Source organism: Pristiophorus japonicus, chromosome 1 (assembly GCF_044704955.1).
Source record: "Pristiophorus japonicus isolate sPriJap1 chromosome 1, sPriJap1.hap1, whole genome shotgun sequence".
Lineage (NCBI taxonomy): Eukaryota > Metazoa > Chordata > Chondrichthyes > Pristiophoridae > Pristiophorus > Pristiophorus japonicus.
The window spans coordinates 53,056,299-53,070,412 of NC_091977.1; the positions used below are offsets into that span (position 1 = coordinate 53,056,299).

At 44.9% G+C, this 14,114-nt stretch overlaps 1 protein-coding gene across 1 annotated transcript in view; it reads left to right on the forward strand.

Moving 5' to 3' along the window:
* ap3b1a (adaptor related protein complex 3 subunit beta 1a) overlaps positions 1-14,114 on the forward strand; it is a 319,942-nt gene that overhangs the window by 38,762 nt on the left and 267,066 nt on the right. Inside the window, exon 2 of the mRNA XM_070879808.1 lies at positions 13,423-13,498. Coding sequence (XP_070735909.1) covers positions 13,423-13,498 — 76 coding nt within the window. The remainder of the gene's footprint in view (positions 1-13,422; positions 13,499-14,114) is intronic.

Here is a 14,114-nt window from a genome sequence, read left to right on the forward strand (position 1 = left end):
CCAAATTTGCGGATGACACTAAGTTGGGTGGCAGTGTGAGCTGCGAGGAGGATGCTATGAGGCTGCAGAGTGACTTGGATAGGTTAGGTGAGCGGGCAAATGCATGGCAGATGAAGTATAATGTGGATAAATGTGAGGTTATCCACTTTGGTGGTCAAAACAGAGAGACAGACTATTATCTCTGGTGACAGATTAGGAAAAGGAGAGGTGCAACGAGACCTGGGTGTCATGGTACATCAGTAATTGAAGGTTGGCATGCAGGTACAGCAGGCGGTTAAGAAAGCAAATGGCATGTTGGCCTTCAGAGCGAGGGGATTTGAGTACAGGGGCAGGGAGGTGTTGCTACAGTTGTACAGGGCCTTGGTGAGGCCACACCTGGAGTATTGTGTACAGTTTTGGTCTCCTAACTTGAGAAAGGACATTCTTGCTATTGAGGGAGTGCAGCGAAGGTTCACCAGACTGATTCCCGGGATGGTGGGACTGACCTATCAAGAAAGACTGGATCAACTGGGCTTGTATTCACTGGAGTTCAGAAGAATGAGGGGGGATCTCATAGAAACGTTTAAAATTCTGATGGGTTTAGACAGGTTGGATGCAGGAAGAATGTTCCCAATGTTGGGGAAGTCCAGAACTAGGGGTTACAGTCAAAGGATAAGGGGTAAGCCATTTAGGACCGAGATGAGGAGAAACTTCTTCACCCAGAGAGTGGTGAACCTGTGGAATTCTCTACCACAGAAAGTTGTTGAGGCCAATTCACTAAATATATTCAAAAGGGAGTTAGATGAAGTCCTTACTACTAGGGGGAATCAAGGGGTATGGCGAGAAAGCAGGAACGGGGTACTGAAGTTGCATGTTCAGCCATGAACTTATTGAATGGCGGTGCAGGCTAGAAGGGCCGAATGGCCTACTCCTGCACCTATTTTTCTATGTTTCTATGTTTCTATTTGTAGCTGAAAATTTAGTTCCATCTTTGGTAGGCTGCAACGGTAATTTTATACTCATTTTGAAGTCTTACATTCTGCCATGAATTTTATACCCGAGACTAATTGGGAAGTCGAAAAGTAAACTTGGTTTGACGCATAAGAGTTTCTCTGCAGTACAGATTAAGGAGTTGGAAGCAGAAAAATTGCGTGCCAAACTGTGCTTCTTCAAAGTTTGCATGGTGACCAGTTTGTCCTTCTACACCTCTGCATAGCAAAATAGAAGCATCTCCCTGGAACTAAAATTACTGAAGGGTACTTGAAAGGTAACATTATACCTTGATGTTGTCATTCTAAATAACCTTTGTAAAATCACTTCAAGCACTTAAAGCCATCACACCTCCACTTCATATCTTAGCATGTTGAATCGTGTGTTTACTGTGCTGTTACTGATGGCAGGCTTTTTTCAAAAGGTCCAAGACCCAATAAAGCCCCTATTTAAGAAAGGAGGGTGACAGAAAGCAGGAAATTATAGACTAGTTAGCCTAATATCTGTCATTGGGAAAATGCTGGAGTCCATTATTAAGGAAGTAGTAGAAGGACATTTAGAAAATCATAATAGTCAAGCAGAGTCAGCATAGTTTTATGAAAGGGAAATCATGTTAAATTTGCTGGAGTTCTTTGAGGATGTCATGAATGGGGTGGATCAAGGGGAACCAATAGATTGGATTTCTGGAAGGCATTGGATAAAGTGCCACATTAAAAGGTTACTGCACAAGATAAGAGCTCACTGTGTTGGGGGTAATATATTAGCATGGATAGAGAATTGGCTAACTAACCAAAAACAGAGATTTGGGATAAACAGGTCATTTTCAGGTTGGCAAACTGTAACTCGTGGGGTGCCATAGGGATCAGTGCTGGGGCCTCAACTATTTACAATCTATATTCATGACTTGGATGAAGGGACTGAGTGTACTGTAGCCAAATTTGCTGATACAAAGATAGGTGGGAAAACCAAGTTGTGAGGAGGACGCAAAGAATCTGCAAAGGGATATAGACAGGCTAAGTGAGTGGGGAAAAATTTGGCAGATGGAGTATAATGTGGGAAAATATGAGGTTATCCACTTTTTGGTAGGAAAAATAAAAAAGCAAATTATTATTTAAACGGAGAGAGATTACAAAATGCTGCAGTACAGAGAAATCTTGGGGTCCTTGTACACGAAACACAAAATATTAGTATGCAGCTACAGCAAGTAACCAGGAAGGCAAATGGAATGTTGCAGGGGGATGGAGTATAAAAGAAGGGAGGTCCGCTACAACTGCACAGGTCATTGGTGAGGCCACACCTAGAGTGCTGCATACAGTTTTGGTCTCCTTATTTAAGGAAGGATACACTTGCATTGGAGACAGTTCAGAGAAGGTTCACGAGATTGATTCCGGAGATGAAAGGTTGAGCAGGTTGGGCCTATACTCATTGGAGTTTAGAAGAATGAGAGGTGATCTTACTGAAGCGTATAAGATTCTGAGGAGGCTTGATAGGGTAGATGCAGAGAGGACGTTTCCCCTCGTGGGGGAATCTAGAACGAGAGGGCATAGTTTCAGAATAAGCGATCGCCCGTTTAAAACGGAGATGAGGAGGAATTTCCTCTGAGGGTTGTGAATCTTTGGATTTCTCTACCCCAGAGTGCTATGGAGGCTGGGTCATTGAATATTTACATATACAGACTTCTGAACGATAAGGCAGTCAATGGTTATGGGGAGTGGGCAGGGAAGTGGAGTTGAGTCCATGATCAGACCAGCCATGATCTTATTGAACAGCGGAGCAGGCTCGGGGGGCCAAATGGCTGGCTCCTGCTCGTATTTCTTATGTTCCTTCTGTATAAGGAGGTACTTTCATGGAATTGCCAATGACTCAAGCCAGTTTCAGTGAGTAGCTGAACCAACCAAGATACCCCCCAGGCTTAAATTCTAGGCTGTTGAGTGGAACCAAAAAGAGCATCAGAATCCCTGAGCAAAGATGGTTAAAAATCTGCCAACACCTTTGTAAAGAAGCCCTGCTGTGTGAATGTAGACGCCTGTCAAGGGCAGGATTGGAGTTAGCTGTGATTAAATAGTCTGCCAGTGCTTGCAGTCAATGCCCACACATGAATAAATGCTGCTTCATTTCTTACTGTTTGCAGGTGGAGCTTCATCCAAAATGTCTATCTAAAACTGTCCCCCGCCTCTCGCGGTCTAATGATGCTCAGGTTATGGCTGCAACCTTACTTTTCAGAAGTTGAATCCAGAGTCTATGGGGTCAAGTTTCAGCCTGAGTTGCTCCTATTTTTTTTTGAGCAACTGGTTTAGAATGGAGTATCTTAGAAATTGCAATTCTCGGCATTTAGTTTGCTCCAGTTCTAGTCAGTTCGAACAGTTTCAGTTTAGAACAGATTTTTTTTTTCAAAAGGGGCGTGTCCGGCCACTTACTCCTGTTTTGAAAGTTTAGGCAGTGAAAACTTACTCCAAACTAACTTAGAATGGAGTAAGTGCAGATTTTTGTACGCTCAGAAAAACCTTGTCTACACTTTACAAATCAGGCGTAGGGAACGAGGGAGGGGGGGGGAGTGGCGGGAAGGGAAGTAATTAAATTCTATAAGCATTCAACAGTTTTACTTATACCAATAAAGAGCCATCCTGAATAAAAAAATTATAAACAAAGCAAAGACAAAGTATTGAATATTCCTACCTGAGAAGCAGCAGCAGCCGCCTTCGAGCTGCGGTGCTTCAGGCAGGCCTTCCTTCCATGTAGGAGACGGGCGGCGTCAGTGGCTCGACGGTAGACGAAGACACAGCAAGCAAGCTGCCTTCGAGCTGGGAGGGAAGCTGAGGCCAATCGGCCACGGGATAGGGGCGGCAGCAGTGGCTCGATGGCGGCCGAAGACACAGCAAGCCGCCTTCGAGCTAGGAGAGATACTGAAGCCATTAGGCCAGGGAGAGGCAGCCAGATAGCCAGTTTGAAACTTAAATTCGCAGAACGGATGCTGCATTGTCAACACCACGGATTATACAATGGTTCGCCATCAATTCACTGCATAGGAGAGAATTGATTAGAGCTCACGGCACCAGGAACGTCATAGCCCGCAGGTTGATGGGCAGGAGACCTTACCCACGTCGACAATATCGAGCCAGGCGCTCGTACCTGGACATGAGCGAGGCTGATTGTGTCAAAAGGCTGCGTTTCCGCAGAGAAGTTGTCGCTGAGATCTGTGATATGCTGAAAGCAGATTTGCAGCCCAGAAGCAGAACGCCAACTACCTTGTCTGTTGAAGTGAAGGTAACAGCTTCACTTTCTTTCTATGTCTCGGGATCGTTTCAGGCTACAACTGGAGATGTGTGCGCCATCTCTCAACGTGCAATACATGCCTGCGTTTACCAAGTCACGGCTGCACTGTATGCGCGGAGGAATTACTTCATCAATTTCCCAATGACCGCACAAGCGATCCATGAGAGCGCTGTGGGCTTCTTCAGGATTGCCGGCTTCCCAAAAGGTACAGGGCTGCATTGATTGTACCCACATAGCCTTGCGAGCACCTGTGGAGGATTCCGAGCAGTATAGGAATAGAAAAGGTTTCCACTCCATCAATGTGCAGCTCGTATGTGACGACAAGCAGCGCATCATGTCAGTCGATGCGAGATACCCTGGCAGCACCCATGATGCATTCATCCTACGCGACAGCGTTATATCTGACATTTTTGAGCAGAGGGCAGAGCTGGCTGCTGGGAGACAAAGGGTACGGCCTGACCACCTGCCTCATGACGCCCCTACGCATGACACGGACAGAAGCTGACTGTCAATACAACATGGCGCACATTGCGACGCGCAGCATCATTGAGGGGACCATTGGCATATTGAAACAGCAATTCCGATGCCTGGACCATTCCGGAGGCCACTTGCAAATACTCTTCTCAGATTGTCGGTCACTTCACTGTTGTGTGCTGCATGCTCCATAACTTAGCCACCATGAGGCAGCAGGAGCTGGTAGTGGAACCAGAAGACCCACGTGAGGGTCCAGTGCATGATAGTATTACGGAAGAGCAGGATGTGGATGATGACGACGATCAGGAAAGCATACAAGTGACTGATGCCAGAGCACGAGGTCAGAGGTGGGCTGTCCATCGTGCTCCTTTAACGATTGCTCGAGCTCTGCGCCAGCAGCTCATCCGTGAACGCTTCAATTACTGATGCCTGTGGGCTCTGCAACCACTGTTATGCATGGACATGTTTATTCTTTGCAGTTGTTCCTACGCTGAGTTGTGTTAATGGAAGATGAATCAGTTCATGAAAAAATATTTTATTGAAAAGTTAACGTCACTGTAATAAAATATTTGTTGTATCAAACTTTACTTTTTAATATGACTCTTGAAGATCACTTAAAAACTTGTAAAGTTACAAAACAATTTTAATGTGAAAAATCTTGCACTCAAGATCACTTAAATTTCAGGATCACTTTTTAGGTGCAAAATTAAATAAGTTACAAAAAGTGAGAGCATTTACACTATAAGATCACTTAAAAACCCTAAGATCACTTATAAATTGTAAAGTTACAAAACAATTTCAATTTGAAAAACGCTACTACAACTACAAGAACAAAAGCAGCAAAGAAAGGCTGCAACCATCTCTCATCCACATCTCAGTGAATATTCACTTCTTCATGGGGGTGTCATTTGATTGGCCGGGCTGTGTGCCCTTATTGCAGCAGCTACCTCACCCATGCCCTCCCTGATGGCCTGTGCCGTCGATTGCATTCCCTTGGACATTCCCTCCCTAAGTTCCCATGTCATTACTGCTATTTCTCCCGTCAGGACTGTCACCTCTTCACTCATCGGTGGCGTCAGCGCAGTGGACGATCGGGTAAGCTCGTTGGTCTCCATACCCAATGCCACAACCTGAGCTGCATCTGTTGCACGCTGCATCTCAGGAGAGAGTGTCTCCAATCTCCTCTCTGCCTGGGTCTGCCTCGTGGCACCACTACACTGGGAGGTGCGGGCACGGACAGTGGGACGCTCTGTATTCCAGATGGCAGTACGAGAGAGGGAGGCACGGACTGGGATGGTGGGGCGCTATGTGTTCCAGACGACAGCACTCGAGTGCGAGACGTGGGCTGGGATGGTGGTTGAATGGGTGTAAACTGCTCCATGATATCACCAGCACCACTGGGACCCGCAACGTCGGAATCAAAACCATGGAAGGTGAAACCAGAACCTATGCTAGGGGTTGAAACTCTGATGTCCCTTAATGAGGGTTCATAAACATTAATTTGGAAGCTCCCCCCTGCAGATATTTCAGTCATCACTGCCATCATCCAGTCTGGATCATCCGCATCTGGTTGTACTGGTTCTCTTTTTGTATCTTCAGGATCCTCGGTTGGCAGCAGCAGCAGCATCATCATGTTCTGCAAAATACATCAGAACAGTCAAATGTTTAACAGCAAAGGAGGGGGCAGGATGGGTGGCATGAGTACTCACACATAGCAGGCCAGGCAGCAGGTTGATTTGAAGGGGCACGATGCATTTTCAGGACTTGCCCTCTTCCTCGCATGCGGGCCCAGCTTGTGCTGTACTGATTGCTTTTCTCCATGTACAACTCATCATAGCAGCTACCCTCTGTTCCAAGGGTGTCAGTGGATGCAGATTGAGTGTGCCTCCTCCTGTTCGAGTTGCTTCCCTTTTTCTGTGGGCCAACTTCTTCTGCAACAGGTAAAATATAACTTTTTACAGAGTGCGTCTTTCTGCAGGGTGGGACATCCAGATAGTCACATTACAATTACGATTACATTAAAAATGGAAAACATTACTTACACTAACTACTTGACCAAGGTCGTGCCATTTCTTTTTACACTGACTTCCAGATCTCATGGTATGCACCACTGCGCAGTAATCTTCTGCAACTTGGTTCCAGCATTTCTTCATTTCTTTAGGTGGCACTTTTATTCGACCTCTGTTGCTGGTATCTAGCTCCTGCCATCTCTGCTCAATGATGTTGACTAATATCTCCACTTCCTCATGCAAGAAATTCTTTGTTCTTGGTGGACGTTGTTCCATTGCTGTATTGAATTGACACTCTGATTTTTCAAAACACAGTCCTTATTTTGCATGCACCTATGCGGCACTTGTTCTGGAAGTTTAGCAGTGAAAAGCAGCACTCACTGATTTCAGCAGGTGATTTCTTCAACAGTGCTGCTAAAAGCTCTCATTCAGACACCAAAAAGTCACCAAAATTGAATCCCAAGCCTTTCCATGGGTTCAACAGACAAATGAACACTTTTCTTTAAGTCCCTTTAAAAATGGCCGAGTGCCAATGTTTATGGGCTACTGCATGTGCGCGCGCTCCAACGTGCATGCGCAAGGCTGCCGGCATGACGTCTCCTTTAAATTAGCCCCGCCCCCCCACCACTTGTAGAATCGACGCGACTCTGTGGCCCCGCCTTCTGCTGTTGTGTGCGCGCCGCGCCGAGCTCCCAGGGACCTGCAGGGAGCCGGAGAATCTGGAGGTATTTTTCTGACGCACTTTTAGGCGCAAAAAACGGGCGTCCAGGTCGGGACTGCGCCGTTCTAGGTGCGGCCCGAAACTTCACCCCATTGTATTAACTTATTCAAATATTCACCCATTGGCATTCAAGATAACTCTGTTTTCTTTAGTGATAAAACCTTGAGTAAACACACTTTTACTAACTACCTTGCTAATGGGCGATCCAGTACAATTGGTAGACCACTGTACTGCTGGGAAAGGTCAAATTGTATTCCACTTGGTCTATTGCCCTTGGTCCATGAAGTAACAATCACATGGAGGAATTCCTCACACTTTGATCAAAAATACCGTTTTCAAAGAAAAGATTTCTGCTGAATTGGTCTTTTAATATCAATGATTACTGTAATGACCTTTTTTGCGTTACAATATCGAATTGAGTAAATAGGGGAGGAAAGAAGTTAATGATTTATTTTTATTCTTTCAAAATTAGCCCTCTTTGGACTGAGCACTCCTCTGGGATTGGCTCTCTTTGCTCTGTATTCAAAGGAACAGTGTATTGAGTTATTTCCCACTTGGGTGTTGTTCACCCAGCAAGCATACTGTTGAACAATGAGTTAGTTTGTTACAAATGTACAAATACAGCATAGGAGCTGGAAAAGATGCATATACAAGTGTTACTCGAGATGTTGTTGCTGTGACTTTTACCCCCTGGTTTGATGATGTATCTATCCCGGAATATAGGGAGACTATGTATCGATCTTAGAATATAGGGAGGATAAATTTCAAAGGAAGAACAAGATGATAGGTAATATCTCATAGGGAAGTAGGTATTGCTTTGGACTGAAAAGGAGAGCAAAACATTAGGATGTGTTAACTTGGGAATTGCTTCAGATTTACAAAAGTTTAAACAAACTATGTATTTGGTTTATTAACTTCTATCAAATTACCCTATGTATTCATAATTTTAGTTTGCAGTACCTGTTGAACAAGTGTCGTTGTCCAGCCCATGTACCTGAGTGATAAAATACTCCTTGTCTATTTGCCATCTCTTGGGAACTGCTCTGTGAGAGCTTGTAGTTTGTGTATGGCAGTGTTGTGTTTTAATTCCCCGGCACTTTGATGCAATTTGTAAATTGGTTGTTTTTATGGGGCGGTTCATTGGAATTTTTTTCGAGTTTTAGTTTTAATTGTTAACACTGTATTTAAATTTTGCAAGTATGTTTTTACACAAAAATAATCTAACTGAATGTTGTTTTATACTTTGTTGCATGTTTTTTTAAAACCATCAAGCTTCAGAAGTCATAGATTAGGACAGGAAGAGGAGTTGTGACTGGAGTTCAATACTTGATAAGTGCTACTGCCGCTTGTTGATAGCACAGAATGTTTATGAAGGGAAACAATTCCTAGATATGGGCGAGTGTTTTAATGGAGGTACAGTGAAGTAATCCATTGGGAAATGATTATTCTGTTACGAGCAGTCACCTGACAGACAAGCCAGTATACCAGAGCATTGTACAGACATGGTAATATCCCAGCAAGAATTGGGTTTGGTAGAATTAAAATTTAGAGATTCATTCCAGGTTAGAGACTCTGATTTGATGCAATGGCTGCAGTGAAGAATGTACTGGAGGTTGCAGATAGTCTTCAGCTAACACTGAATTCGCAGCAGACTGCAGAAGAACGGAGGCTGACAGATAGTAACAATGGAAGTGAACAGCAATTGATCGGGTATGTTTCAGCTCGCAAATGTTAGTATTGTGATTACGTTAAAGATAATGGCCTGGAGTTTCTGCTCAGTTGCACTGTTTTCTTGGTGAAAATCAGCATAACCGGCGCAAAAGATTTTGGAATTTCAAGCGGTTATTGCATTCAGCGCAACTCTAGTTTCTGTGATCTTTGGCGCAAGTTTTTAAAAAATCACGCGAGAAGCAGGCCCGCCCACAAAACTGGTCATGCTTCCAGGATGAATTGGCACCATTTGGACTTTCCACGTTACGCTGGTTTGTAGGCCTTCGAGGAGGCTCTTAAAAAATTAAGCTGGTTCTTTTGGGTGCAAGACCATGAAGAGGAATGTTTTAAAGGCTTTTGAATATAATTGTTTTCAAGTTACTAAGAAACCGACTACTACACCCCAATATAACTAGGAAATGGTTCTGTATATTTTTTTAAATGTCAGTTTCAGTCATTTAATATTGGGTTACTCTCGGGTGGTGGATTGACACTGATTAAAAATGCTTTTTTTGTGGTAAACCCATTTTCAGCTGTAATAATCAAACTGCATCAAGTTATCACTCTTAAATATATCACAGAATAAAAATACATTTTAAAATGCTGCCTGATTGCACTGGTTGATGGCAGATTTTACGTTTGTCAATCTGCAAATGAACTTGAGCGGAAACTCGAAGGGGGAAAAAACACTTTTCAAAATGGGGGCAATATTGGGCACAAGTTCACCCGTTTAGTCGATTGCACCCAGAGCAAAAGCTCTAGCCCAACTTTTTAAACACATACTTTGCGCTAGTATTTCCAGAATCTTTCCAAAATATGGTGAGTATTCCTTCAAAATGCTTCGTTTTACTTGAGCCATTACTTTTTGAAGAATGTACATTGATCAAGAAATGTTTTGGGACTTTTGTGAATTTCTCTCACAGGCATACACAATCAATATTTAGTTCTGTAAAGACACTGTCAAAGTAACCAGTGAGAAACGCATGACTCGTTCAGGAATACATTAATAGTGCGAGGTTTAATGAGTTTTAAAGAAAAATCTAATACTTTTGTTTTGCAATTATAAGGTTTTATGTTCCATAACTTAAGATATGCACAAGTTATTTATATTTTATCTAACTCAATTTATTGTAAAAAAAACCCCAGCCTGATTCACCCTAAAATTGTCAAGATAGCTGATTTAGATTCTGGACTTCAAATCACTGATTAATTCACATCATGCACTTGCTTGAGTGTTACAGTAACTTGTATTTTTATTGTTTAGTTGTTTTGACTTCACTGCCAAAGTTACTGAAAAAAAATGTTGGCAGAAAAAGCCGAAGTATGCATTCCAGTAGTTGCCTTAATTTATAAATGTGTTTTGCTACTATTTTAGTGTATAGCTACCTTAATTCGAATATGTTTTATGACAAAAAGGTATTGGAGGCCTTTACTTCTGCAACCCTTCTTAGCTTTTAGCTCAAGTATAAACAAAGGAAAGCCAGTGACTGACTATTTTTTGCCGAATTATATTGCAAGCACTATGGGCCCAAGTTTCGAGCCGCGCCTAGAACGGCGCAGTCCCGACCTGGACGCCCGTTTGTCGCGCCACAAAGTGTGCCTAATAAAAATCTCCAGATTCTCCACCTCCCTGCAGGTCCTCTGGCCCTTGGCGCAGCGCAGCACGAGTTGTAGGGGGCGGAGCCAGGTCCCTGCGCTGAAAACAGTGCCGAGACCTCTGCACATGCGCGCTACAGTGGGCACGCAAGTGAAGTAGCTCCAGGTGCCCCCGAAACTGTGTGGGAGGGGCCCGAAGCACGCAGCCCCTAGCCCTGGCCGAATGGCCTCACTGGGGCTGCGTGAATAAGGCTCCTTCCACGGCCAGCTCCTGCTTCCTCCCGACCCGACCCGACTCCCGCTTCCCGACACCGACCTGACTCCCGCTTCTCTTTTCCCCCCCACCCCCCCACCCCCCCCCCCCCCCCAAGACTGAACCCGACCCGACTCTCTTTCTCCCCCCCCCCCCCCCCTTGGACCTGACTCCCGCTCCCGCTCCTCCCCCCCCCCCCCCCCCCCGGACTGGATCCGACCTGACCTCCCTCCCCCCGACCTGACCTCCCTCTCCCTCCCTCCCCCCGACCAGCGCTCCCCCCAACCCGACCCAACGCCACCAACCTGTAAAGGCTCTGCCCGAAGTCTCGGGCCTGGCCCATTCAGCCTCCCCCTCCCCCCCCCCCCCCATCTCTTTCTCCCCCCCCCCCATCTCTTTCTTCCCCCCTCCCCCATCTCCATCTCCTCCTCCTCCTCTTTCTCCCTCCCCCCCCCCCCATCTCCATCTCCTTCTCCTTTCCCCCCCCCCCCATCTCCTTCTCCTTTCCCCCCCCCCCATCTCCTTCTCCTTTCCCCCCCCCATCTCCTTCTCCTTTTCCCCCCCCCCCATCTCCTTCTCCTTTCCCCCCCCCCCCATCTCCTTCTCCTTTCCCCCCCCTTCTCCTTCTCCTCCCCCCCCCCCATCTCCTTCTCCTTTTCCCCCCCCCCATCTCCTTCTCCTTTCCCCCCCCTTCTCCTTCTCCTTTCCCCCCCTTCTCCTTCTCCTTCCCCCCCATCTCCTTCTCCTTTCCCCCCCATCTCCTTCTCCTTTCCCCCCATCTCCTTCTCCTTTCCCCCCCATCTCCTTCTCCTTTCCCCCCCATCTCCTTCTCCTTTCCCCCCCATCTCCTTCTTCTCCTTTCCCCCCCATCTCCTTCTTCTCCTTTCCCCCCCATCTCCTTCTCCTTTCCCCCCCATCTCCTTCTCCTTTCCCCCCCCATCTCCTTCTCCTTTCCCCCCCCATCTCCTTCTCCTTTCCCCCCCATCTCCTTCTCCTTTCCCCCCCATCTCCTTCTCCTTTCCCCCCCATCTCCTTCTCCTTTCCCCCCCATCTCCTTCTCCTTTTCCCCCCCATCTCCTTCTCCTTCCCCCCCCCCCCATCTCCTTCTCCTTTCCCCCCCCCCATCTCCTTCTCCTTCCCCCCCCCCCAATCTCTCCCTCTACCCCCCCTCCTCGCCCTCCCCTCGCTGTCAGAAACACAGACACTGACAGACAGAGAATGAGAGACACAGACAGAGAGATAGACACACACTGGGGGGGTGGGGGGGGCATCCCAGCACGCTGTTGGAGGGCTCCCGGTGCTGCAGTCGGTAAGTAGAAAATGTTTTATTTATTGATAAAAAAAATTATTTCTTATTAATTTTTTTTTGATTTATTGATGTATTTATCATTTATTATTGATGATGGCTCTTTATTTGTAAAACTGAAGTGTTTAATGTTTGTAAACTTCCCTTTTAAACCCCCCCCACCATTCCCTATGCCTGATTTGTAACCTACGCCTGATTTTCTAAAGTGTAGACAAGGTTTTTTCGAGCGTACAAAAATCTTCACTTACTCCATTCTAAGTTAGTTTGGAGTAAGTTTTCACTGACGAAACTTTGAAAACAGGCGAAAGTGGCCGGACACGCCCCCTTTTGAAAACAAAATTCTGTTCCAAAGTGAAACTGTTCTAACTGACGAGAACTGGAGCAAACTAAATGACGAGAATTCCGATTTCTAAGATACTCCGTTCTACATCAGTTGCTCCTAAAAAATCAGGAGCAAATCATGTGGAAACTTGAGGCCTTTGTGTTAATTTGCAAATAACAATAAATGCATTTTTATAAGACTATGCAGTAACTTGAGTATTTCATGTCTTGCATATATTTTGCGTTTCAAGTTCAGGGCTGTGCTTGCATGTGGTAATTTTTTGATGGTATAAAAATAGCAAGGACTTGAGAGGAAGGGTTTAAGCATTTTCCTTTTTTTATAAAAGAAAATATACATACCAGAGATGCTTTAATTTAATAAAGTATAGATGAACTTTGAACAAAGATTACTCTTTCCAGATTTTATTTGCCATTATCCGATACTTAATGTATTACATAGACCTGTGGAAGATTGCAAACTGACTTTATATGGTACTGGTTCAGGTAGTAACCATTTCAACCGTGTCATGTTTTGAAGACTTGTTTATCTGGCTGGCAGATCTGCATGTTAGATGCTTTTTCTTGAGTTTTTAGGGGCTTTTTAATTGTAAATTTTAACATTTTCTTTGCTTATTGCGAAGTTCCATTAATGTGCAGTTACTGTGCGTTTAATTTTCATTGTTGTGCTTTCCTGTGCAGTTGAATATTGTGGATGGGAGTGGTTGCAAACTGTGCAGGAGTGATGTTTGCCCCCTGATTTTTATCTTTCCTCGTTTTTTTTTGTTTTCAGGAATGAAGATCTGCATCAGATGTTGGAGAGCAGCAAGGATTCACTTAAACTAGAAGCTATGAAGAGAATTGTTGGGGTGAATAATATTTTAACTTCATTAATTGCAGCTCGTCAAATCAGTAAGGGTGGAGACCAGTTGATTGATCTTCAAGTTAAATGTGTTTGATGTACCTGTACACTTCTGAATTCAAGTTACCTCGGGGGGCCAATTTTTGTCGGCAAGGTTTATTAATTGAGAAGCACAGAAGGGAATGGCATACTGCAGAAGGAATGGGCCTTTTTGGAAGTGTATATCTGCTTTGAAACTACTCCAAGACGTGCCAATGACACTGGCTCCCCACGTTGAAACCTTGTGCAGTTAGCTGCAATTTGGAAATGTATTTGTTGGGAATTTGCACCACGTCTTTCTGGTTGCTGGCTTCAGTGAACCAAAGCAAGCCTACTTTTGGGTTGCATTTGGCCGTATGACTGCCGTGCATCAGGAGACGGCACCACTAGCGTGGATCTCGCACAGTATAAAGACAGCTGAAGAAAACAGATTGGAAACGGGGAAGTTATTTATGTTGAATTGAAAGCAAGAAAACCCAGAATAGTATGTGGGTTAAGCCACAGTTGTTCATTTAGTTGTGAATTCATGGCATGAATGCTCTTCAAGCACAATGAATAGAAATAATATGAAAAGAAGCTGAACG